A 26,674-nucleotide genomic window follows, 5' to 3' on the forward strand; every position below is an offset into this window, starting at 1 on the left:
CCATCTGCTGTGGACTCGCACCTCTGATAGCACATTGTTCCACAAAGCCTCGATTTCATCTTCATCCCTCTCTTCCTTTTAATTAGCAGCGTACAGTGTACAGCGTCCCTCTCCCCGCCAAAGATGCTCCGCAGATGGATCAACATTGAATTCGATAGGAGAATCTCAGTCTGAACAGTGGCCGTGCTCTCCAGTCTGTGAGCTGTGGCACTTCTATCAGATCCAGACTAATTGGAAGAGGACCGAACAGTAATTGAAAGTGCAATATTGACTTGTGTCTGCTTATTGCCACTGGCCGGGACTGGCTGGCTCCTTAGTCTGGGTGACAGAAGCTCAGGAATGATGTGGATAAAATAAGATGAACACTGTGTGGAGCGCACATGGAGCTGTAGCACCCTGTAAGTGTCATGACTTTACCTTGCGATGCTCCAGTCTGGCTCAATGCGCTGGACGGTGGGGTCTTCTATGTACTCGAAGGTGAGGCTCTCCCTGATTTGGGCGTGGTCCACGCTCACGCTGATCTGCACCGGGCCGATGCCAGACAGGGAGGGGGCAGAGTAGCACACTATCTCCGTCATGGTCCGTCTACACGTGAAGAAAAATAAGAATTACTCAAACCTGTAAGAAACAGTAAACTGTGACTGCATGAAGTCAAACTCTCTGCATGATTTATTAATTCTACTGTATTTTCTGAACACAGAGCTGATGATGATGAGCAATAAACACCACCTACAACAACACAAAATATTACGCGTTTCGTACTGGCAGCCTTGCTCTGTAATTAACTGAGATAGAGGAAAACAACTGAACCTGTCATTCTGTGCTGAAGAAATAAATAAATAAGCGCTCTAATTACTTCTTAGAAGACATTTGTAGTACAAACCCGTAAATATGGAGTTTTTAAGACTATTCTAAGACTTCCCTCTGATCCAGCCACGAGTACACAAAGGTGCAAATGGCCAAAGTGTGTGCACGCAAACACATAACACATAAGCATTACCTCCAACGCTATCATACATGCCTCTGAGCTTTCCCCTCTCCATGGCTCCATGTTCTACCTGCCCACCCCCTGAATTCGTCGCAATTCATTAGCAGAGGAGAGCTTGTTGTAGAACGGCCCCCCATCCTCCTCCCCCTCCCATGCCAGGAATACAGTAGAGAAACACAAGCAGTAATTAGCCTCATATCTCATTAAAGCTTGCTTGACTCCTCAACCTTATAACATTACAGTCAGACTACAGTGGAAGGGCTTAGATGCCTACAGCAACCAAGAGAGGGAAGGAGGAAACGGGCGGAGTGAGATGGAAGGAAACTGCGAGAGTGAGAGCAGATGAAGGAATAGATAGAGAGACACTGTGAGAAAGGATTAAAAAGAAGAAGAAGAAGAAGAAAGATCCATAGGAGCAGCAGGTTTTCCGGAAGCTATTATTACAGGGTTTGATGCAGTAGGTCATCAAAACCTTATTAAGATTTACATAAGTTTCTGACAGGGGGAGAGAGAGAGAGAGAGAGAGAGAGAGGCTTCCCCCTGGGGGATTTCTCAGTAATATCAAGCAAAAAAAAACAAAAAAAACACAAGAAAGCCATGAAATATAGCAGCTTATTTAATGGGAATAATCCACATCATCTCAGGAACAAGAGCTCTTTTCTATTCTTCTGCCTTTTGCTCACAGCACGCCATCTATCTAACATTTCCTGACATTGATGTATGTCGCAGCTGCAAAAAGGTAAAGAAACACCGAGTCAAAGAATTGGGCTGCTATCTGTATGTTAAAGGCACAAATGTTTTAGGTGCTTCAACATGCAAATGCAAAAAGAAATACAGAAAGATGATAGGAAAAGGTGGCAGCACGACAGAGGACGAAGACAAATGGGCTGTGTACTTCGGTCACGCAGGTGACGACTGTCAACACTCATACTGAGCGTTTTGGTTTCGCCTCCTAATGTCTGTGCACGAGTACAATAAAAAAGCCTTTCGGCATGAAAAATCTGTGTTAATCATCATGCTGTTTTAGCAAATTAAACTTTATGGGCTACTTTTATTGTAGAAATGGATGCAAGAGGAAAGTCTCACCCGAAGAACTCGCATGTCTGGTTCCCAAACTGAACGTTGACGCTGCTGCCGGCGCCCAGGTTCTCGCCCATTATGGTTACTTTGGTGCCCCCAGACTCTGGACCTCGGCTGGGGGACAGACCTGTGACTGTGGGAGTCTACAAAACAGAGAGATGCAGAGGCAGAGGGGTTAAGACAGACCCTGAGAACGAACTGAGAGCGGACAAAGCACGAGGCCGAAGGGATATTTTCTGCAATAAAACAGGCAGCATCTCTCTGGTACCTCTTGAAGCCTTCATGTATTATCACAGATCTGCAAATTACAGTTATTCATATTGCCAGGCCGATGGCAGTGGAGTGCAGCGCAGGTGGGAGAAAAGAGGATAAAACCAGGAGCTCTTAGAGTCCCTGAGAGATCCTCCTCCTGTGCGTCGTACATTGCTGGGTTGTGTCTGAGTGAAGCTTTTTAAAAGCGTTCTGAAAATAACTAGTGTTTACAGCTGCAGGCAGCTAGCCCGCCGTCACACAGACAGATGGAGAAATATCCAAGCAGACAGGCCGTCATACAGAGAAACACACATGCAGCAGCACACACGTGTGTGCGCGGATGCACGAAATGGCAATTTAAAAACAACTAAATGCACACGCTATTGTTTACGCTGCTCGTTTGCCCAGCGCTCAGGCATCGCCGCCCGGAAAATACGGTCATGCAGCCAGTTAGCCTTGTCGGGAAAACTGACGAATGCTCCTGCGATGGTGCGTTCTTTTTGTTTTTCAGGTGGCCTGCAATACAAGGGAATTGCAAGTGGTGCCAATTCCAGGCTCTGGGAAGTATTCTTCGAGGAATCCCACCGCTGGCCAGAGTAGCAGCTGTAACGCCGGCGAGAAAAAGTAGCCTGACGACAGAGCCAAGAGCATCACTCTGAACTATCAAAGTGCCAGCGAAGTGAGACTTTCAGGACGCATGCTAAAGCAGGTACTCCGAAGACAACAGCAGTAATTACCGGCTGCTGTTAATTGTTGAAGGAGTGCTAATTGTGAAGGTGTGATAGAGCGCAAATGGAAAAGCAGATTATCTGTTAGCTGCAGGCTGGGCAGGCAGCAGACGACAGCGAAGGGAAACGTGTGCGTCACTGCGTGGGTACATCATGTTTACCTGATCTCCATTTTAGCAAAGCGTTCGATCGTCCGCCTCACTTTCCATCCCTCTCTCTCTCTTATGACGTCGCCCAATCACATTTGAGCTACTATTTATTTTCCCACTTTATGCTTGCAGAATTGCAGTGGTGGAACGTAACAGAGTACATTTACTCAATCGTACTTTACTTTACTACAGTTCAGAGGGAAGTACTGTACTTTTTACTTCACTGCAACTGTCTGATAGGTGCTTTAAAAATTAGGCTTTTGCATACAGAACATATGAAAATGCACAAGCACAGCTGAAATGATCAGCTGATAATCGATTGACAGTTGATAGAAAAGTAACCGGCAATGGTTTTAGAAACAGTTTGAGTTATTTGAACAAACAGTTACATATGCTGCATGAACAAAAATAATCTAATGATATAATATAGAAAAGAACAACAGTCATGGGACATTATCTGCATTGAGTGCTTTAAATTGTAACACTTAAGAAAGATTTTACTGATTATACTTTCATACTACTACTTAAATATTAAATTTTAATGCGTTTTTACTAGTGAATACTTCCTCCACCAATGTCGAATTTCAATAAAACTTAAAGCGCTGTAAGAGCTCTCAATTAAACACAAACTCATATATATATACACACGTGTATTCATTTTTTTTCCATCTACAGATCAATGCTTCACTTACTGAATACACTGATCTGTGCAGCACGTGAGGCCACATTAATCAAACTTACGATTCTGTCTCAATAAAGGCAAACAGCATTTATAACCAGAGAGCTGCAGAGATCATTAATGAAGACCCTTTGGAAACCTGGTGCTGTTAATGGAAGTGTGTTCTCTGCAAACTAACAAATAAGCATCCACAGAGCTGCTTAATTACACTTTCGCGGTCATGGTGACTCGTGCGTCATTATTTGCCTGTGGCTCATAAACAATTACTTTGCAAGAAAAGCACAAATCTCTTTTAATTCAACTAACTGTATATTTTGTATCACTTTAATGCTGCTCTTCTTCGCTCATGTACGTCATATTCTATGCGGATATGAAGCCACGTGGCGTAGCTGCAGTCATTACCACAAAGGAGTAGAGCTGCGAGGATCGAGCCCTGAGTTCTGGTCTGCACTCGCCAACACACAGCTGGACCGGACCTGGTCTGCTGTCAGCAGGAGCCGGATCCATCTCGCACACAATCCTGGAAAAAACACAAAACGATCAATTAAAGCGCTCTGTACATAATAAAGCACAAAACACTCACAGCTATTTGTAAAAGCTGGACTGGAGGGAACTCGATCTCTCTTAAGAACGACTCAAAGCTCAGGAGTCGAGCGAAGTTGAGAGAAAGTAATCAAAACACTTCTCTGCTTGATATCGATTTATCTCCCACTCTAAATGCAATCTTCTTTTGTAGCCTCACTCATTTCATTACGGGACACATCCAGACATCGACGAGGACCCCCGTCGACGACAGTCTTCAAATGAGACCCCCGCCCCTCCTCCCTCGGCGCTACAACACACTCAACCTGAGAGTTGTAAATTTCCCACCAACAACCAGGCCCCCGACAGCGCTGGTGCCGTGCCAGCGTGCGGCGCCTAATGTAAATCACGCAGCGGGATCGATACGGCTTTATCATACCATGTGATCAGGTGTCACCCAGCGCCGCAGGTGACTAGATCAAATGACATAATAAAACGAGGACGCCTATTGATCGGCGGTGCCAGGGAGTAATAAAGTACAAGAAGCAATCACAGCGTGGAAAGAAGGATAGAATGTGTGGGGAGGCAGATGGCCGGGGCAGGCAGGAGCGGAGCCGATGAAGCAGAGCAGACGTATTATTTCTCCAGCGCTGATCATCTGAATTACAACAAATGACTGCGGGAGGTTCGTGGGATGAACCGTGCGGAAGAGAGCGGCTGAAGGAGGGTTTACTCACCGACAGAACTCGTGTTTTCTTCTCACAGGGCCTCAGAGAAACTCACTTGCTGCCCCACCTGAACGCCTACTGTACCGGTCTTTGTGAGGAGGCACATTTATGGAAATATGTTTGGCTCTTCAAAACCAAACATACAGTTGTTTGTTCTCGGTCTGCGCCAAAAGGCTCTCCGCAAAACCTGAGGGTTACTCTTAAACTGAATCCTTACTAATGAGGACTCAATTTGCCCACTAGAAAAACGCTACAGAATAGCACCAGCCCTCAGAAAAATGTACTTTCTGACTGCTGAAAAACACAAAAGTTGACTTTTTCTTCAAAGCGGGAGTGGCTCTCACACACTCCTCTGAAGTGGTAACATAAAAGACACATAAATATGTATGCTTTTTTTCTTGTTCGTCCCATCCAGTCCAGTCCGCCATAGGAAGCCTGGCGACTGAATTAAGGCTCAAAACAAATGGCAACTGTCACATAAGGACATGCATATAATGAACCTGGAGCCAATATGACCCCAAAAGGCTCCAAACATCCTCATGAAGACTCCAACTCCCTCGAAGTTCGACCAATGGGGGTCGCAGGTTAGTTTTTTAATTTCGCTCAGTCTCTTTTTTTACATGCCATATAAATGAATTCCCGAGCTTGTCCCCAGTTGGATTAAAGTGCTGTCAGATCAGTGCGCTGCTGACAAATTGTCCCCTACAGCCAAGTGGCACACAGTGAATTTTAATTACAACTGCCCATTAAAAGAGCTCAGAACCACAGACATACAGTATATTACATTTTTCAAATACCACCAAAAGTGAGAAGCGTGTTGCTTTAACGAGCAGAACTACAACCCTGCTTCCGAAAAAGTTGGGCTGCTCTCTAAAACTTAAAATAAAAATGCAATGCAACCATCTGCAGCTATGTAGAAAAATCCTTTACACAATCATGTGTTCACAAAGCGGTGACTTGTGAACGAGTGAGCCTTTCCAGGATGCCCCTTTCATACCAATCATGACACTCTCACCTGTTACCAATGAGCCTGTTCACCTGTGGAATGATCCAAACAGAAGCATGTCGCTGCATCAAATTCAGAATAAGCAGATATTTACAAAAATCAATGAACTGATGAGGTCAGTCATTAAATATATTCTCTTTGCACTGTTTTCAGTTGAATATATGTGGCAAAGGATTAACAAGTTATCACATCCTGCTCATGCGTGTGTGAGCGCACGTGTGCGACATACAGTATGTTCTGTAACAGCATCATAAGACTTAAAGCATGAGAGTTAGAGCAGTGGTGCAGTGCTGTTCTCCTTCCGAGGGCAGAAGTAGGCCAAGGAAAGAATTAGGGTTAAAGGCTCCTCTGAGAGTCCATGACTGTGATAGCCTTTGTGTGTGTGTGCGCCAGTGCAAGTGTGCATAACTGCATGTGTGTCAGCCGTGCCTCAGCTCACATCTATACATCGAAAACTTTACACTAATCTCTACCTGACTCCATGTCAGTGGTGGGAGCAGGAACACTGAGCATATTCTGTATATATATTCTATGGGAACATGGGACGCCTATGGTGCTGTAAGGAGCTGACAGCGGCGATGTTGTACTACATTTTTAAGTATACATTTTCCGTATGATGTATCGATTTTCTATGGTGTTACATTTAACCTGTAGTAGCAACATAATGAGTGTTTTCCTTCAAAAACAAACAAAGATCTATACCTAAAGGCAACCCAACCTAACCCGAATCCAAATATGCTCATATATATTCAGGGCAAAGCGTCTGAGCAGTATGTGTGTACATCTTCGCCTTTCCCTTGCGAGGTCTGCATCACCTGGGGAGGTTAAACAACCATAAGGCACTGAGTTTCTTACTCTATACACGTCTCTGTGTGTGTAGCCAAGGGGGAGATGGGCAAGTTGCGAAGCATGGGCAACATTTCATTAGTTCAGGGTGAACGGGACAGACTTTAACGTGATGTATGCACAGCATGGGACAATTAGGGAGGTAAACACAAGTAAACACACACAGCTGTTATGGGATTGTTGCTGACTAGATGAGCTACAGAGAGAGGGAACTGGGCTAGTGTGCTGCAGGGGGAGAACAGCAATGTCAGGGCCAGACTGTCTGGACCTGCTCCAGTCTTCATTAAGGCAGAGATTGTGGGGAAAGCAGCTTTTTGTCACAATACACATATATTCATCAGAGTTTGTTGGCTGTTCCACCCCATACATCCAGTAATGTATCAAAATCCCAGTCTAGATGCGCAGCATTATGAGTGTTAATGCCTGTTTATCATTTCGGAGCTCTTCATTGTGCTTCCTATCAGGCCATTTGGCAAGCAAATCGTGTTGTTGACAAATTGAGATAATTAATAACAATCAAAACATTTCCATGCTGCACAGTGAATATTACACGGCGAACCTTTTCCCAACTGCTTTCAGCCAACTTCAAAGGAAGAACCAAGTCTTCTAAAATCAGCAATGATTGCATATGACTAATAAGAGCAGTCTTAAACTAATAACGCCAGCGCTCGCCCTGTTTGTGCGACTTACTGTTCAGCGATGATGTAGCCATCCTCCACAGGGGTGCACCTCACTCCTGCCACTTCCACATTGCCCACCATGTCTGAGAAGGCCAGACCGAGGTTCGTACCGTGGATGGTCACCCGCGTGCCCCCCTCTGGGGGTCCAGCCACTGGGGTCACCTACAGAGCATAAAAAAAGTCAGAGAGAAACTTTTAAAATGCTTTTTAATAAAAATGACATTAAAGCATGTTTTTCTCCTCACTTGCAGACATGACTGTCTGGAAATCACAAATGGACACAGGTTTCCATAGATGCTCAAGGGTAAATATGCTCTTAGGGCCCAGGTGGCTATAAAAGCAATTAAGAGCACGCCCACGCCTCCATCCACAGAATGTCAGAACATGCCATGAGTCACTGCGGCTAAAGTTTGGTTGCTCTCTGTCTACATACGCCATCACATCCATACCCAGGTAATCACACATGCAAGACCTCAATTTAAACTTCTCTTCCTATAAACTGTAAATCCAGTAAGAGAAAGTTGACAATTAAGAAGAAAATGGGATGGATTACTAACATTCTGGAAAGGCGCCTGCTAAGAATTTACTGCTACTATGGATAATAAATCTAACAAGGGGCCATATTAATGCTTAGTGCAGACCACCTACTCATAAAATACAATATGGCTGCCCAGCATGACCTTGGCACGGGGTGGCACACTGCCTTCTGTGCTGCAGAGCCCTGTTGAGGCTCCGACCTGGCCATCATCCAGTCCTTTAGAGGAGGAGGAGGAGGAAAAAGGAGTGACAGCGGCGGGCGAGAAAACAGAGGAAGGAGATAAAGAAAGACCAAGAGAGTTGGCAATACTGCTTGGTGGACAGGGAAGTAAAAGGAGATTGAGGAGACTAAGAGAGAGGAGGGCAGTGGGGAGGAGATGACTGTCACTTTGCTGTGTGGAGCTGCTAGTGCTATGTAAACAATCAATATGCTATTACTGGCCATGCAAGCAGAAGGGAAAGAAGCAACAGTCAGTTGTGCCCGCTCACTGAGCCGCAAAGTGCCACGTGATGGCGACCCTGCGAGTGGTGCTGCACGCCCTCCCCTCCCTACCCCCCGACACCCACTAGGGCATTGCGGCTTCCCTGTGGGACACCGGCATTGTAATCTAGATTCAGTGGACATTAATTGCTCTGGATGTAAAGTAAGTGTGTCACTGCACCGCCTGAGGGGTCTGAATACATGAATCTTTTAGCACTGCTTGGGCATGCAGGGTATAGAGGAAGGGGGGGGGGGACATAATGGCTAAATATATCCATGTCAGGCAATGGCAGCAGCTATTCGAGTAGACTTAGTGATGGTTACATAAGCAATGCAAGGGCCTGAGAGAGAGGAGGAGAGAGAGGCGATAGGAGAGAGAGAAGGTGAAAAAACATAGAGCAGAGGAAAGAGAAAGGGACGAAAGACAGAAGAGAGCAGAGAAAATGGGAAGAGCAGCAGAGGGAATGCGGATGCCGCTCTGTTCGGTCCTTTCAGCCATGATGGATGACAGGTGAGGCAGGGATGGTGACAGGACAGCGGCGCCGTGCCGCAGACGGGCATGCTAAAAGCTTGGGAGACCTCCTCCTTCTACCCTTGAGGATGAAATGGAGGCCTTCCCACAGAGGACCAAGAGCAGGAAGACAGTCTAATCCACGCATGAAACCCATTTGACTGAGCCCCCCATTGGCAGATAGAGCCTTGATTCGTGAGTGGATCAAGAAAAAACCACCACTTCAAAGACTCACGCCACCGATGTCTCCAGGCTGGGAGGCGTGAGAGAAGTGCTGCTCTTTGTCTCTGTGTCTGTATTTCTTGCACAAACAAAGGAACTAAATCTGTGAGGGACCCTCCTTGTACACGAGACTGTGGCGTGACTGCCTGTAAACCAGATCCTAATGACCTCTGCAGATCAGAGGGAAGCCAATGCAGCCATGTACTGTAGATAATCTTTTTAGAGAGGCGGCATTTGTCTTCATATTTCACTGCTCCATCCTCTTCTTCGCGTCTCTTTTCCTTCTTTTGCTCACTGTCTTTCATCATCTCGTCTCCCTCAGGCTAGGTGACACATCCTCCTCCTCCTCTAAGCACCGGCTTCCTTGTTTGTCTTCACACAGAGACTTTGAGAGGAAAGAGGAAGTGGAAACCTCATTGGACATGCATGCACACCCTGCTGCCCTTACTCCCCCCGCTCCCACCCAGTGCTGCCATGCCACGCTCCCTGTGTAATCCTTTTAGGAGTGCTGCTGCCCGTCTGGCATTGTCACTCTGTCAATAGAGGGTAATTCCCAACAAACAGCCAGTCAGCTTGCACACCGCACTCCCCGCTCCTGCTCTTGTGCTTTTGGTAGCATAATCTATTTCTCCAGCTCAGGGGATCAGAGCATTGGCCACTTACCGCCGCTATTTCCTTAGACATTCTGCAGGATTTGGCAACAACCACAGAAAGACTAAAGAGGGGTGAGATGGCCTAAATTGAGAAAAGAGGCATTCTAATCCAGCGGAAAGAAAGTTCCAGAAAAGAAAGGGCCTCTTTGGGAAGATAATCTGCTAGTTTGAGCAAAAGAAAAACTGCGGAGAGAGAGAGAGAGGACTGGCTGTCAAAGTGCACAGCCTGGGGATGGCTGTCAGCGTCGTGTTGACTTATTCAGCTGAAGTAATGGTTGGGAAAGTTGTGCTGATGCAGCCGAGGCTAAACTCAATACATAGAGCAGAGGGCAATACACCATCCCAGCTGCCTTCAGGCAATGCAAGCCTGGCATGTCACTGTAACTAGTCGCTGACAGAGCTGAATGGCATTCTCCAAGACAATCCAGAGCTTATAATGTTTAAGCACCCCATCTTTCCTTAAAAAATACAATATCAGCGTTTTTACTGCACATTCCTTATTAACAACCTTTAATATACACATATATTACTGGAGAATTTTATCTTCCTGAAGCTCTAAAAAGATTCTCTGCGAATGACTCAACGCGATGTATTTCCACTCATTCCAGCCGGATATTTTGCTTTTGAAATGAAATAGCCCTGGATACAATTTAGGAGCTCGCAGCTAATCTCTTTGTCTTTGGACTCCGCTCAGACTAATTCGAGCATGTCACATTTAATTGTGAGTAGCATTTAATGGGCTTGATAAAACCCCACTGATCACTTGTTCCCGAACAAACTACATCCTAAATACTTTATGGGGTCTTAAACGCCTTGTCGTCAGCTGAGAGATACGGGTCGGGATGAAAAGGAGTTTTTTTGTGTGTAGAAGAGGAGAAAACAGGAGGTAAAATGATGGGATGAGGGGTGTATTTGTGGATGACTGCTTTCATTGGTGAGTATATTGATGCTATGCGCTTCAACGGGCCACTTTAAGGGACAGCAAGGTGTAGCTGTGTGGGGTTTGTTGGCGTTATACTGCATGCTGCTAAAAACTCACTTTCCTGTGCAACAGTTTGTTGTTCCTTCTATCGGCTGGTTTAATGAAGGGAAGCATGCACGTTGTACAGCAACCCTCTCAGGGTTAGAGCAGCGAGGAGAGTTCGGTTGTACCATGATGCTGACTGACAGGCCCACCATCCCCGTGGTGTTCAAAATATCAACAAGAAGCTCGCAGATACTGTGTGAGCGAGAAAGAAAGAGACAAATCCTATACTTTTTTTTTTTATCCCAAGGCAACAGCTACATGTTTATATTCACTGTCACTAGGAGGCAGGGAAGCCTCTTTGCTATACTGTAAACTCACACAGAAACCATGGCCAAAGCCTATTGAGGAGATGCCTTTCATATGCCCATCCAACTCCCAGCTTCATTTGATGTCGTTCCCTCTGCTGTTAGCAGGGGCTTACATCTCTTCAATATTAATGGCCCATGGTGGGAGGCACCATGGCACTTAATAGAAACATTAATTATTCAAAAGGCCTATCTCGTGGTAGGCACATCTACTAATGTGCTAGTATGTATACAAATCAGCTCATGATGGGGGCTTCGGTGCATACAATCAAAACCAAATTTATTAATAAATTCAGCCCACCAGGGGGATGTCTGCTTCTTAAAGAAACTGTAATCACTGAGAGACGAAGGGGGGTAGGGCGCGGCACAAACAAACGCCGACTTCACCGGCGAGGAAACCCTGGCGTCTGTGTGCGTCTGAAGTACGCGCTCATGCGAATCATGTAAATTAAAGCAGAGTTGGTTTTTCCACCTACAGCTGTCAACAGACCTGAGTTCAGACAACCCACAGGGGCTCCATTTCCCTCTCCTCTAAGCCCCCCTTCGTGCTTCCCACCTTTTCATGGTTCAGCTCCTCTGCTATGTCCTTTGTTCTCTCCGTTGCCTCGCTTCACCCTGCTCAAACCCTCCATACTCGCCCTGTTCTTATTCACACTTTTAGCATTAACCACCCCCCAAACTTTGAGGAAAAAAATTCACCTGGCAACTCAGTCATGTATCATGAGTCAGTCTGGAATTATTGATCATTTTACAATAATTGTGTGCAGATAACTCTTTTTTTTTTTAACCAGAATGCCTTTTGATAGCTCCTCTGCAACATTAAACTTGTTGCATTGATCTTTGGCTCGCACACTGTGTTTTTTTGGAAAGAGCTCTGGCTGAAGCCGACATCTCTAGCTCAGAATACAAAGGTCTCGCAGCCGCTGTGGGTGGACAAATTGGTGTGTCTTTCCCTTCGATAAACAACATATAATGGATTTTTGCCTGGTTGTTGACCATGGGCAAGTCTGGAAGTGCTCACTATGTTTCTGACAAACCGATACATAAACCTGATGATGTCTGGAGATATTTGACATAGTTGAAATGTTGTTGTAGCTCTTCTGGATGGAGTTATGATCAATACATCACTGGACAACAGATAGATGCAGTAATCACGGTGTACAGCACCTTTTATGGGTACTTTTCTTTGCATTGTTCGTTTAATACTTCAGCTGATCAATATGCGAGTGGGCCAAAGCACCTGTTTCATCAAAATCTCATAACATTTCCATGTTCTCAAAGAAAAGAAACAACAGCAGCACCCTCACATGCTCACTGCTAAAGATTAAGGTGTTTTGTTGAGTAGTCGCAGAGCTGACAGATGAAGGTCTGGGAAAGTGGTGGCCTTGGTAATCGCATACTGTGATCGTAACGCTAATGAAAACACAGAGGGGAATGAGGTATGTCCCACCGGATAGCAGTGAGCATGTGCCATAGAATGACAAACTGAAAGCATAATGGAGTTACACAAGAGCATAATTTAATTCGCCAAGATGAGGCAGAGATAGTGATACACAGACACACACAGAACGGGAGGAGACAGAAACAGATAGAGAGAGTGATGGAGAGGCAGAATTAAAAAGAAGTATGGGTGGCCTCCTTCATCCTGCCTCTCTTTTCCCGCCTTATCTGCATACAGTATAGCAAATCAATTAACCAAGTCGTTAACTTCACTTTTTAATTGGATGGAGTTAGATGTGAGTATGCGGTGGAGGAATGAGAAGCCAGATGAATCAATCTGGAGGTAGAGGGGTCTGGTGGGTTAACCACAATGCACTGGTGCGTTACCAAGCCTAATTAAATCGTATGTCCTCCTGGCCTTACTCCCCCGTGACAGCAAACCCACCAGGTGGGACGAGAACGTGGCCTGAGCAAGCAAAGGCCCACTTATGGGAAAACAACTAAGCACGTCCGGGTCATGACTTTGGTGTTGCTAAGATGGAGGACGTCCAATCACTGGGTTGGGCTGTTGCAATTCCTGAGAAGGTCTCCTTGTTGCCTTCAAGACCTGCAACCGTTAGCTAGCTACTCTCTTGTTTGTGTGTTTTTTGTGGTTCTCTTTTTAACATTTGCTGGTGCCAAAGTTACTATCAAAGGGCTGAAATAACCTTGAGAGAAGATAAAAGATATTAAAATCTATGAGCAGGCAGCTGTGCATACCGCACCAAGAGAGGGTTGATGTCAAAGAGACAGGCCTTTAAAAGCTGAATATCTGTGTGTGTGAGAGAGTGTGTGTGTGTGTGTGTGTGTGTGTGTGTCAGGGACTGTGGCCTTGGATAAACCCTGCAGGTGAGAAGAACTCTCGCATGAATTTGCACCCGTGAGCATAACACATACAGCTATACAGACACTGTACATACACAAGCATACACTTAAACACTGTGGAGCACACGGTTTCTGTCCTGAAGCAGAAACAAACCACAAACACTCTTTCAATTAGAGAAAGAGACACAACAAGACAGGAACACACCAGACATTTACAATCTGCAGGCATCAGGTGGGCCCAGCACCCAGGGGAGTTTGTTAAGGCTCATTCTCATTCTTCTTGGGTCCAGAGAAAACATCGCTGCTTCTCATGCAATACCTCACAATGACATTTCATTGTCAAGAGTCCCACTCGTCTCTTAACAGCTCTGCTGGTATCAGTACGATTTTGGTACGACTGCTGAAAAAAACTGAGCATGGCATCATGTAACCTGGGTTTACTGTGCTTTAGTGGACGACACCCTTTAGAGAACACTTTAACGATTTAATAGCATCACTGCTGTCACCGGAGACAACATCTTATCACGCTGAGGAGCTGTTAGTGTTTGAATTTTAAGCACGGCCCTGCAGTGTCAGCTGAGCGCCTCACGATCCTCTCTGAAAAACTGGGACGAGATGTGGCAACGTGGTCGCTGATTATTGCACATTGATCGGAGCTCGATGTGTGTGGGCAGCCAGGAGGGACGGACGGAGGATTGTGGGTACTGACCTCAGTGATGCGTGGGTTGGTGCACTTGACGTTTTTACTGGACAGGTTCAGCCAGCGGGTGGTGTACGGGTTGATGGGGGGGCAGTGGTGCCGCAGGGTACACCTTCCCTCTCCACTGCACCAGCCACACTGGAACTTCCTCTCTGCCTTCAGACACATGCCGCAGCTGTCTCGCTGGGCTGCGCACTTGTACAGGTGCACTGTGGGACACAGGAAGCAGTGGGGATACACAACAACTGAGAAAGTACTCGGAGTGTTTTATTTAAGGAAAACAGGCAGCAGGTTTGGTGTGAGTGAAATATCCCAACAGACTATTATTTATCCCAATATTTTAAGATAAAACTCAGCACATGCTATATCTATCATGAACTCTGCTTAGGAAAGACAATATTTGAACACTGAGAGAGAAAATGATGGAGAGTTTTAGAGGCGTCCATCCAGCACATGTTGACAGCAGCATCTCTCACCTTGGATATTCTCCGGGTTATCAATAATGAAGTTGCCGTTCCACACCACCGAGAAATCCACAGGCAGCTCGCTGATTTTCATTCCCTCGTACAGATACTGGAGGCCGGGGATGGAGGGAAAGAGGGGGGAAGAGATAGAGAGATGGGGGCGAAGGTGGAAGAGAGACAAACAGAGAGGAGGATTTCAATGGGAGGTTTGGGAATTTGAATTCCCATGATTCCTTGTAGATACAGCACTACATCCTTCCAAGGTTACCCCAAAGTTACATCATCTCATCATCACAGGGCTGACAAAGTGAGAGGCCACAAGAAGTGGAACAGCTGAGCAGAAGCTTGAACTTCCCTTCTGGCCTTTAGAGATGCTGTCCTTAACTGCCTCCTATGCCCTTAATTCCAGCCTGACTTTCACTGTGTGAGTGTGTGTATTTGTATGTGTGTGTGTGAGAGAGAGAGAGAGAGAGAAAGAGAGCGAGAGAGGAGAGTAATATGTGTATGTCTGTGGTTCCTCTGGGAATATACTGCAGAAGTCAGTGCGTGCTTGACTGGAGGGCAGAACCATGCTGCAGTCTTCTCCACTGTAATTACCTCTGCTGCATCTACTGTGTCTCCACTGACTAAATGACACACATATGTACACAAAGACACACACACGCTGTGGCAATGTGGTATGGCATACAGTAATTTAACCTACTGTATATATACACACACACACACACACAAAACAAATCACGCATCACCAATTAAACCTAATCCGGCAAAATCTGGGCAAGCGTCACCCAACCTACCGAGCTGTTCTGGCACTGCACGCTGGAGCTGTTGAAGCGGAGGGCTGTCACTCGGTGGCTGACCCCCTGGATGTGGAGGACGCACTCGTAGCCTCGCTGGCCAGACTGGGGCTGGGGCAGGTTCCTGGCCTTCAGGGTGATAGGCTTCACCTCCCCTGCTGGGATCAGAATCTCCTCGGAGCGCACCAGCTGGGGACAGTCCTGAAGAAAACAAGCAGAGGGCAGGGAGCAGCAATCAGTGCCAACGAAACCACAGCTCCGCATGAGAAGCATGAGGTGCAATGAGTGCAGCTGAAATGGAAATTCATCTTAAGTTAGAATCTGAAAGTGACTCCTATGACCTTGGAAAGCTTTGAGCTGATGCCTGAGTGTTGAACAACTCATTATCAAGAGTGGAATTGTGAAACTGCTCAATAGGCGATGAGCAATTTTGAGGCCAATTCATTTAGCAATATAATGTGAAAGCACCATTTGCACCAAGAAAATGATCACAGCAGCACCACACACGGAAACTTTGGTCTTGGTGTCCTTAGAGCTTCCATATCCATAAATCTATCTTTGGGATTCTGTGGAAACAGCTGCTGTTGGTGCGTGCAATAGAGAGATGCAGCTCTTTATTCATCATATTTGTCGTGTGTGAGCTCCAAACGTGCGAAAGGCAGGAGCAATGCCCACTGCGGTGCTGCAAGCAGATCCATATGTACGCTAACTGAACATCCGAATGTGCTGTTAACATAAGCAACAAATCTACCCAAATACTGTCTGCGTGCACAGCCAGAGAGACGTGGAAAACAACACGCACGCAGGCATATCTCAAGCAGTTTGTATCTACTGCACATGACTGACTGGGTCAGAGTGATCCTGTGTCATTGTTAAGACACACTGAGCTCAATAACTCCAGAGATAATAGAGTGTTAATTGCTACTGCAGAGAACAAGAGCTCTCTGAGTGAGAAACGCCAATTCGGAAATAGAAGAGCTTAGATGGCTGTCTTTCTGAAGACATGCCCCGAGGCTGACACAGAGCTGGAACACAGAGCAGGATGCAGGCAGGAGGAAACGGAGAGGGGGAATGTGCAGGAGAGAGGAAGAAAGACAGAGAGGGAGGAAGAGGAGAAGATAGGAAAGAAAGAGAAAGTTGTGTGAGCAAGCTTGCTTATATATGAGTGTGTGTGTGTGTGTGTGTGTCTGTGCGTGTGTGTGTTCCACCAACCTCAGAGGCGTTGACTCGTCCCTCCTGGAAGGAACAGCTGGAGGGGTCATGGGTACACAAGTTGCGGTACTTGCACCAGTGGCAGCGGAAGGCACTGTTCACACATGACAGACACCTGCATGGACGCACACACAGAGACAAGATGCACACACACAAACACACACACACACAGGGGGGGAGAGTCAGGAAAAAGCAGCACAGTCAAGGAGAGGCAGCGAGTTCGCCAAAGTGGGGAAAGTGCCACAGAGGAAATGAGTTCAGATCCCAAGTGGGCACCTGCTGTTGTCGTGCCCTTGTGCTTGGCACAGTACCCAATAGCTGCTGGGCCAAGTTCTCCCTGCATATATTTTCCACCGCCATACATTAATACTGCGTGTCATGTGTGAACGCCAGGCTGCATATTAGCCCTCATAACCAGAATCAAATGGAAAAAGAGAGACAGAGAGCGAGAGAGTGGAGGAACGTTGAGTAATGAGGACAAATAAGACATTGGCGCAGCTTGATCCTGCAATTACCATTAGCCCTGCATTGTTGGAGTGTCACTGTAATTACCAGCTGTTAGGTGTGTGTTTGTGGGTGAGCATTTTTACATGCACAATACGTAAGTGTGCGTGCATGTGTGTCACTACGGGCAGTAGGCGATTCGAGGGGGCATGCCATCCCTCCTGTTAGCAAAATGACCAAAACGCACTCCTGTTTGTTAACCTGCCACCCCCCCTCTTTATCCCATAGTAGCAGGCAGAGTGCAGGCAGGGGCAGTTGAAAGTCTAGTCTGCCTGACTCATTGATCCTCTATCTGACTGAGGTTTGTGCAAGCTGGAATCTATAGCCTCGACCGTGGCTCTGAAATATCAGCGGCCTGCCTGTGCTGTGTATCGATAAATCCATGGCGCTGTCCCTGGTGCTGAAGTAATAGACAGATTAGTAATTGTGCCTTTTTCTCTCAGTCCCGCCCTTCTATCAGTTTCATCTTGGATCTATAATATTATCTAAAGTATATATTATCAATACCAACACTTCTATGCTATATTGTAGCCTATATACTCTATGGAATAGTGTCACCTTGATGATCACACTGTGTAGCTGCAGAAGAGCGAGAGGATCATAGAGACACACTGCTGCCTGTAGTATTCCTGTAATGTGTCTGATCATTCAGAAGCTGATGAAAATATGAGAGATGAGCCAGCGCGAGGATGGACAGGCAAACAGGAAGAAGCGGCAGCCTGAGACTAAAAGGCATCTTACTTTCCTTATGTTGCCATGGCAAAGACAGCCTACACTTTTAATTGATCGTGACGGCATTTACTACACTGTGTATTCATGACCAGTTGTTCGGAGAGTATATTGTACTCGCACTTGGCTCCCTCTCTCTTCCTCTCCCTCTGAAATAAGGTTGAGTTATGCATACTTTCTTATTGTGAAATATTCATCAGTGCAAAAGCATGGGAGGGATCTCTGGCAAGCACACTAATTCAGAAGAATAGGGCTGATTCACCTTCTGGCAAACAGAGTGTACAGTATGTGTGGAAGAGGGAGAGAAAGAGAGAGCGCGAGCTGGCGTCAGAGCGTGCGAGGGGGAGCGTATGCCCTTTTCAAGTGTATGCATCTTTCTTTGTGTGTTGGAGGGTGTGCGCGCGTGCGTGCGGCTGCGGCTGTGTGCACAAGTATGTTTGTCGTCGGCGATTAACTGAGCTGATGTGAGAGCTGGTAATTGCTTTCTGTGCTACTCAGACAGGGTGTTCAGACAGCAGACAGCCATATGAAGCTATAAGGCAGAGTGTGTGTGTGTGTGTGTGTGTGTGTGTGTGTGTGTGTGTGTGTGTATATGTGTGCGTGTGTGAGAGAGAGAGATGTAGAATAAAGTTGCCTGCATTCATCTGGCAGAGGAGACAGCGGCTACAACATTTTGTTTCTAGTGCCGAGGGGATAGTGAAAGGATAATATGACATGCTACGATTCCTGCACCCCTGCTAGCATCACTGCTGTGATATCCTTACTCTCCTGCTCTCCATTGAGTGATTCTTCCAAATCAGCGAGGCCTTTGGATCTAGCACAAACAGAATCTGCCACACTGGAATGAAGCGAGCAATTGCAAAGGCACCGCTGACACTGAGATCTCCAATCCGGGGATTCAATTCAACATCACTCAATCAGGGACAGACGTGGCATGAAAACGGGCATGAAATCCCTACTGAAGACCTGTTAGGCAGAAAGCTGTGTGTTTTGTACCGCAGCGTGTCTGAGAAGAAGGCTTCATTAGCAAAACAGCACAGAAACTTCCTGTTACAGGGCTCAGGGAGCAGCCAGCGATCACATTACATTAGTCTTTACAGGGGATATTTTTAGGGGACTGAGGCCGGCTAAGGTTGAGGACAAATTGTAACTAATTCCCAGAGCATTGATCCAGTGGTTTTGGCCAGCAGGTCTGGGGCATTGTATTTAGTAAAGGAAAAGAGAATGAATGGCTTCGGAGAGCGATACTCACAGCTGGTGGACGCTGCAGTTGTAAAACTTGACCTCTGTGCTGATAAGCATCTGACCAGTTTCCTTAGAGTTGAGCCTCAGCTCAACGCCTGACCAATCTGAAAGAGAGGAGACAGGAGGTGAACGCTTAGTGTGTGTTCAGGCATTATCACAGTGCTAGTTGCTTTATTTTTGCATGGTTGTGAAGAGCAGGCATCATTAAATCTTATGCTAATTACTTATTTGTTTGAGCTGGGGATGTGGGCATTCAAATGAACATGATATCCAGTGAGGTAGCATTTTTGCGTTGTACATACACGCCAGCCAAATTAAAAGAGAAATGTCTTGTGAGCATATATATGTGCATAAAATTAGCAGATTTCAATCGCATACAAAGCCATTTAATCTGATCAAATTTTGTTTTCCTGTATCTTGCTGAACACAGTTCTGGCTGTGCTTCTGTTCTCTGTGAAAACAGCCTCTTATCTCTCCCCACGAGAATACAGACTCCATAAATATGTGTGTGTGCGTGTGTGTTTGTATATGTGTATGTGTAAAACAGCCTGAATTTCAGATGACATTCAGTGTGTAGGAGGCTTGAATGACCCTCCGTGCCCTGTTCTCTCCGCAGCACCTGTTGGGAATCAGGCTCTGTTTCACAGTCTGTGCAGCAGGCAGGCGAGGCTCATAGCTGACTTCTACCATTGCACATTTATCTCACAGGATCTGGCAAACAAAGTGATACAGAGTTCCTGTCCACACAAAACCTCCTGTAGGATTTTATTTTTCCTTAGCACAGAGGAGTGCCAGCTCTTTTCTTTTTTTTTTCAAGCTCAACATCAGCCCAGTGTCCTGAGTTTTATGCTAACCGCTCCTTCTGCTCCTTAATTTCTTTTTTATTTTTCCCTCTTCTGCGCATTTAATCTCATTTCCTCCTCTCCTCTCCTCTCCCCTCCTCTCCTCAGGTCATTGCCACTGCACTGTTGATGTTGATGTGCAACAGATAGAAGGGCTTGCTAGAGGACAGGAGATGGAGGAGGATAGTGGGGAGGTCAGGAGGAGGAGGCCTCAGGGGAATTGATGTGGAGCAAAAATGGAGGTATAAACAGCTGGGAGAGGCAACAAAAGAGGAGGAATGAACGGGGACAGTGGTCAAAAGGGAGGAGGAGGGGGATAGAGAGAGAGGAGTGGTAGGATGGATGGCTAGCTAGATGGATGGAGGGAGGGCTTACGGCGGGGGATTGGCTGACATTTACCTAGGGGAGAACATTCATATTAGTGCCTGATGCACCACTCCCTGTGGGAGCTCTGGGCAAACAGGGCTGTCATTTACTCACAGGGAGGAGGATTACCAGACCCCCAAAACACACAGTCATTTTCACACACTGCACATAATATATTATTCAGGGTGTTTGGTTTTGTCACCCTGCAGCCATCTTGGCTTGCAAACAACAGGTATTTATTGTCAAACAACAGGTGTTAGTATTCATAATGATATATATGTGTGCAAATAAATGAATGCCAGATCCGCTGTGGCATATTTATGGAAGTACGCTGGAGGAATGCTTGAAAGGTCATGAGATTTCTATGAATAGTATATTAGAGGTGATTAGCATATCTTTATTCCCGGACCTGAAAGTTGTCTTAGGCAGTGTTTATATATGTTCTGCTCAATGTTCTCTAGATTTCACGAGATGAGATAAAAATGGCTGGTTGTACCTTTCGACCTCTGCTTTAATAGAGTTCATGACTTTGATGAGTTATGGTAATTATTTATTTTAAGTTTGCTTTTGTGTGTTTATAAGCTCTCGCTCAGAAGAAAACAACAGACCAGCTCCCTGAACCTCGGCTCTGCTAAGACACTAATCCACCACATCAGCCTCCCTGTCAGCCCTTCGACTAAATCGTCCCCTGGCTGATTGAAGCTGCATGTTAGACCACTGCCTATTAGCTCTACCTGAGGGTTGTAATGTGGTGAGCTGCAGCTCAGCCACAGGCCAGGGGACCTCAGTCTGATCCCCCATCAGCTCTAATGGGGCCTGGCCTCACGTGTAGCACACTTCACAGCCAGACAACTGATGCTGGATCAGTGGGAGCTTGTTATGTAGATGGTACCTGCTTAAACCAGGAGCGTTGAGTCAATAAAAGAGTTTCAGAGTGCGTACGTGCCGATGAACAGCCAGCTCAGCAAGAAAGACTGTGTTTAGAGGTGAAAAGGTTCTCATCTGGTCAGATCAGTGTACTGTGGACTACACACCATACCTGCTAAGATGCAAACCACTCATCATGTGTGCAGTGGATGGTAGAAGGTGTGTGTCTGCTTGCTGTGTCTACCTTGGTCAGTGGGGATGAGGGGGACATCCTTGGCAGCAGGAGACACACAGAGTATCTGGTTGCCATTGACCTGCCCCTCCACCTCCGTCAGGTTGCCAAAGGAGCAGGTGATGCCCGCAGAAAGGTCTGGAACGTGGCTCACCTTCACCAGCAGCTGCACAAAGGGCGACATGACAACAGTGTTTATATGATGTGACAAAGCGGTGGGCGTCAGATTCCAAAAACTGCTTATCTGATGCAAAGCTACATTATGCCGCAATGTTATATTTACTAAGACAATGGAGAAAAAAGTGAGATACACGTCCCTAATGTCTTTAGCGCTTGCATCTTTGGTGAAGATGAGATACGACTGAGGGAAAATGAGCGACACATAGTGGCTTCAACGCAGCAGAGCTCCAAACAGAACGTAAGAGGAAGGCGCTGAGGCTGGCAAAGCTGTCCGTCCACTTTGCCAAGTAATGTTGCCATGTCTTAAAAATGTTATCAACACCATAATAGAAAAAAAGAGGCCGTGTTTTGGTCTTTATCTTCCACTTGAGTGCAGATGATATCATTCCAGAAGATGTAGAGACAAACAGATTCAAACAGGAAACAGGAAAACTTGGCCAATTCTATTTTTGTTTCCTCTCTCTCCATCCCTCTCCAGGACACACGAAACACATGCAAAACCTCCCGAAAAACCCCACACAAACAATATGCAGCACATATGCAATGTATACCCCACACATGCAGATGCACATAGAGGCGTTTGAAGTCGTTCTCTGGAGAGCAGTGACACCGGGGCTGGAGCATTCAGCTGCTCTGCCTATAAATAAATGCATTCTGCGCGCAGGGTGTGTGATCTGGCTCTCAAGCCAAGAGAGGCAGCCTGGATAATTATCACCATGGCATTTCACAGCCTTGTTCCATTAGCTGTTATTTTTGGGCCATACTGTTTGAAGTTTCTCTTTGTTTTATCTGCCTCTCACTAAACACCGCGGGGCTACTGGGACAGGCAAGGCAGCTGAGCAGCTTAACTGTAGGCCTTTCAAGAGATGCTGACGGTCTCAGTAGCTGACTACACTGCCTCCCTCGTTAGCTGGCTTACTCTGGTACCCATTGAGAGGATGGATGATTTTTTTTTTTTCCTTTCCTGCTGAGGACCTCTCGTCTTCCCCTGTTTCACTTTCACCATGTTTGTGTTGCTTCACTCCGAGGTGTGTCAGAGAGATCCTTGATTACAGCAATCAAAGCAATCAATGTCTTTTGTTCAATGCAGAATTCCCAGAGTAACCTCTCACATTAATTAGCTCTCATCGCTCTGTCAAGACACACATATACAGATAAACACTCGGGATCTGCTCGTGCCCACGCGCGCACAGACGCGCCGACACAAACACGAGGCTGCTGCAGAGAGCGGGCTCGTTTCAGAGTGCTAAGTCTTTGCTCTTCTTGTTCTCTTGTCCTCCCTGATGATGGCGGTGAGTGTTTTCGCAGCTTGGCGGTGGCGACCAGCCTAATTGGTGGCAGAGTTTTAATAAAGGTAATTCGATTGTTTTTTCCGTGTTTCTATCGCTGCCGGTGCCCACGTGAAGAGGCTGTGTTGTCATGGTGATAGTGTTTTTGTGGATGCTCTGGCGAGGCGACCCCGTTGCTGGAAACAAGCGTAACTGCTAACATGTTGTCTGATAAAGTGCACGACAGGGCGAGGTCCACCGGGGGCGAGGTCCAGGATGAGATATCAGGCGATGCAGGGTGAGTCACGGCCAGAGCTCCTGGCACATTCACAGAATTTTTATGATGTTATTTGTGGATGAACATGCTCCTCGGATGGTCCTGAGATGGGAAGTCTTTCTTCCAGCTTTGTCAGCTCATGAGCTTTTAAGCTGTAATCTGGAAACAACATGGATGCTACAAATAAGCTGTACTGTATTTATCAGGGTTAATGCTAATAAATGACTTCATTAACTAATGTAGGTCAATCCATCCAGCAGATTTCTGCATATATGTCAAAATCAGCAAGTTGTGTACCAAAAGTTTTTGCTGTTTCAACTTTGTGAAGACATTTTTCATCGCATGCCTTCCCTTTAGTCCCAAGGTTAGGTCACATAGAGACTGCAGAGAGTCTCACATTAACACAATATTTAGGTATCGTTCTAGCCGATGGTAGATAGGAAGTCGCTCCCTGGCTCCATCTCGTAGTAAACAAGGTCTGATAGATAAAGTGTACAAACATGAAAATACCATTCAAGGAGGACTGTCCAACCATATCTTTAAGAAGGACTTAGGTCAAAGTGTCCTCAGTCAGTGGGGTGGACATCAGGACATAGGCAGGTATGGTAGGAGGTAAAGTTTAGATCTGAGTATCCAATAGAATCTCACACATGTAGGAGACAGGTAGAGGATATGCATGACGGGGAATAATTGAAGGAGCAGAAGGGAGAAACGGGACACTGGGAGTTTTAACACACCCCATTAAAAAGTACATACTGGGAACTTTGTGTCTCACTATCGTGGTTCACTTGTTGACATTGTCCTGCTCAGCTTCTCCTTGATGCCATAAATCCTTCTGCTGAAGGCATCCGAAGTGCGAACTCCTGGTGAACTCCTCGCTCCAGCATGCAGGAATTTCCACCACAGACTTGAGGGGCCGTTCACGTGCATTTTTCCCCGTCGGGGACTCATTTTTCCGATTATTCCGACACCACATAAATGCACTATTAACCGGTCAGATTAAAGGGTCATCTTGCCCAAAATATAAGTAAAAAAACATGTGCCTGTGTCAAGAATCAAACCAGGGTATAATTTGAAGAGGTCTGGAGAAGTCTGCTGTAGTTTGGTCTGTCATCATCCATTACAATAGAGATTAGTTAGACGTGGTTTGTAGGAACAAATTGCCAAAATTTCACCTGGAAATATATTCAATGAAGGCATGCCAGTTCACTCTGGTACTGAGCTCATAATGCACCACTAAACAACAGCTCAGCTAAGAGCCACGCTGCATGTTTAGACCAACACCATCTGCACACGTCTCATCTGCACAACTGACATAACTGTCCAAACTGAAGCCAATCAGTCTGGATAGACTGAAAAACGTGTTCTCTTTTGCGCTTTGGATGAACTGACCCTTTAGCAGCGTGGGTATTTAAAGACCTTAAATATGTGTCAACACGTGTGCATGTGCAGCACTCTCCAGAACTTGGCCAGGCAGAGCCTTCCAACGGTGCTCTATCTGCCTGTTTTCGCTCAGTCCATGTGGAAATGCTGCACTGTACTCAGCTGCACTTGGACAACTTTAACACCTACACACCCACCCACGCAAACATGTCTTGGCACACATATTGACTGCTCTGTACCAAGTGAGCATATGCACGCTCAAACGCCCACACAGAGCTCTTATGAACCTTCCCATCTAATGTTTATGCATCAACCACAATCAAGACGAGGCAAACTGCTATGTGGGATCATTTAAATCTTCTGCCTCTGTACGTGGGTAGGGAATATGTAAATGGAGGATAATTTTTCATTGTAATGCGTGCAAGTTGTGGTTGAGCTTGCAGGTGTTTGGCGCTTTGTGTGTGTGCGCGTGCGCTGTATGTCGGCATGCGTGTGTATAAACTTACAGGTACGCTGGGCTCCGACACCGCGATGCTGTCTGGGTAGACAGTGGCCTTCACGCACTGGTTGAGGGAGGCGGCGAAACGGTACGGCTCATCTGCACGTTCACACCGGTTCTTCTGAGAGCAGCTGAACAGAGAGGACGAGGGGCAAGGAGAGAGAGAGAGAGGGGAGTTACTGCTATTTCTCTTTGAACAGGACCATAAAGCAGAAGAAAAGGGGAGGCATTATAGCTCTGAGAAAAAGAAAATTAGATTAGATTGCTACCAAAGTTATAACTAAAACATGAGTTACCCCCTGAATGAATAAATTATAGGAAAAAGAGGTGCCAAAGTTCTAATAGGAAAGAAAATGAGAAGAGGAAAGGTATAAAAACAATGAGGCAATAACAATGGTGATAGAAATGAACACTCATGTTTCCATAAATGCTGCACTGTCAACACTATGTGACTATTTCATTTGGAAAGAAGACAAATTGCCGGTGCTGTGACAGAAATGAAAACCCTACGCAACAACAGAAGGAAGACGAAATGTCACGAATCCAAACAGCAAACACAGTGTCTCCTCGACCTGACGTGTCTACAGAATAAGTGACAGGAACGTATATTTTACAAGACTGCTCATGTTAATAGCATCTTTAATCGGACTGGACATGTATGGGTACATTATAATTAACAGAAATGCATATTATCCAGCTTTTGATCCACTAGCTTTGTCTTAAGACATCTGGACCGGCCAACATCTACGTTCAGAGCTCACATCAGCAGCTGCTGCTTTGGGCTTCTTTCCTCTCCTCTCAGTTTTCGTGCCGTCTGTATTAGTCACGTAGATTTATTTGGTTTGTGCTGATTAAGGCTGCAAATGTGAGTCATGTTAAGTTATGTTGTTGTTGCCAGACTGTTTCATTCTTTTTTCCAAAGCATATGGCATACTGAGCACATCATTTGAAACAGTTTTGCTGTTTTGTTGGATTGCTTTAAAAGTTGCAAGGAAAAGCTCACTCTTGTGAAAATGTACAGTTTATGGCACTCCTGACATCAATGGCAACTGGCTTCTAGGACATGTAGCTCTGAAAGTCTTGCAAAGCAGCGCATGCATTCACAATAAAGCAGAGGAACAAGCGGCACCAGCAGTGGAAGCGCTGCCTCCGGTGGGTAATTTACAATGTGATGCACCAAACTAACAAAAAACCTACGACGCCACAGCACTAAGCACTACACAACCAAATTACATCCTTCAATCACTGCATAACTTTGGACACATAACAAGTGCAAATTACACGGTGCTCACTCATAAGAGATCTTAATGGTCAGACAGTGCATCAAGTATCACACGACACCCCCACAACCCGCCACATCCCTCATTAAAACTCAGCACTTCTCCTCCTTCTTATTAATACTGCGTGTTCC

At 46.0% G+C, this 26,674-nt stretch overlaps 1 protein-coding gene across 1 annotated transcript in view; it reads right to left on the minus strand.

The window, feature by feature from the left end:
• plxna2 (plexin A2) overlaps positions 1–26,674 on the minus strand; it is a 164,475-nt gene that overhangs the window by 39,205 nt on the left and 98,596 nt on the right. Inside the window, 11 exon segments of the mRNA XM_076742075.1 lie at positions 418–585; positions 2,075–2,211; positions 4,279–4,396; positions 7,669–7,820; positions 14,408–14,607; positions 14,875–14,971; positions 15,660–15,860; positions 16,872–16,986; positions 19,357–19,453; positions 21,669–21,822; positions 25,271–25,394. Of these exon segments, the coding sequence (XP_076598190.1) occupies positions 418–585; positions 2,075–2,211; positions 4,279–4,396; positions 7,669–7,820; positions 14,408–14,607; positions 14,875–14,971; positions 15,660–15,860; positions 16,872–16,986; positions 19,357–19,453; positions 21,669–21,822; positions 25,271–25,394 (1,563 nt within the window).

Source organism: Chaetodon auriga, chromosome 10 (genome assembly GCF_051107435.1).
Source record: "Chaetodon auriga isolate fChaAug3 chromosome 10, fChaAug3.hap1, whole genome shotgun sequence".
NCBI lineage: Eukaryota > Metazoa > Chordata > Actinopteri > Chaetodontiformes > Chaetodontidae > Chaetodon > Chaetodon auriga.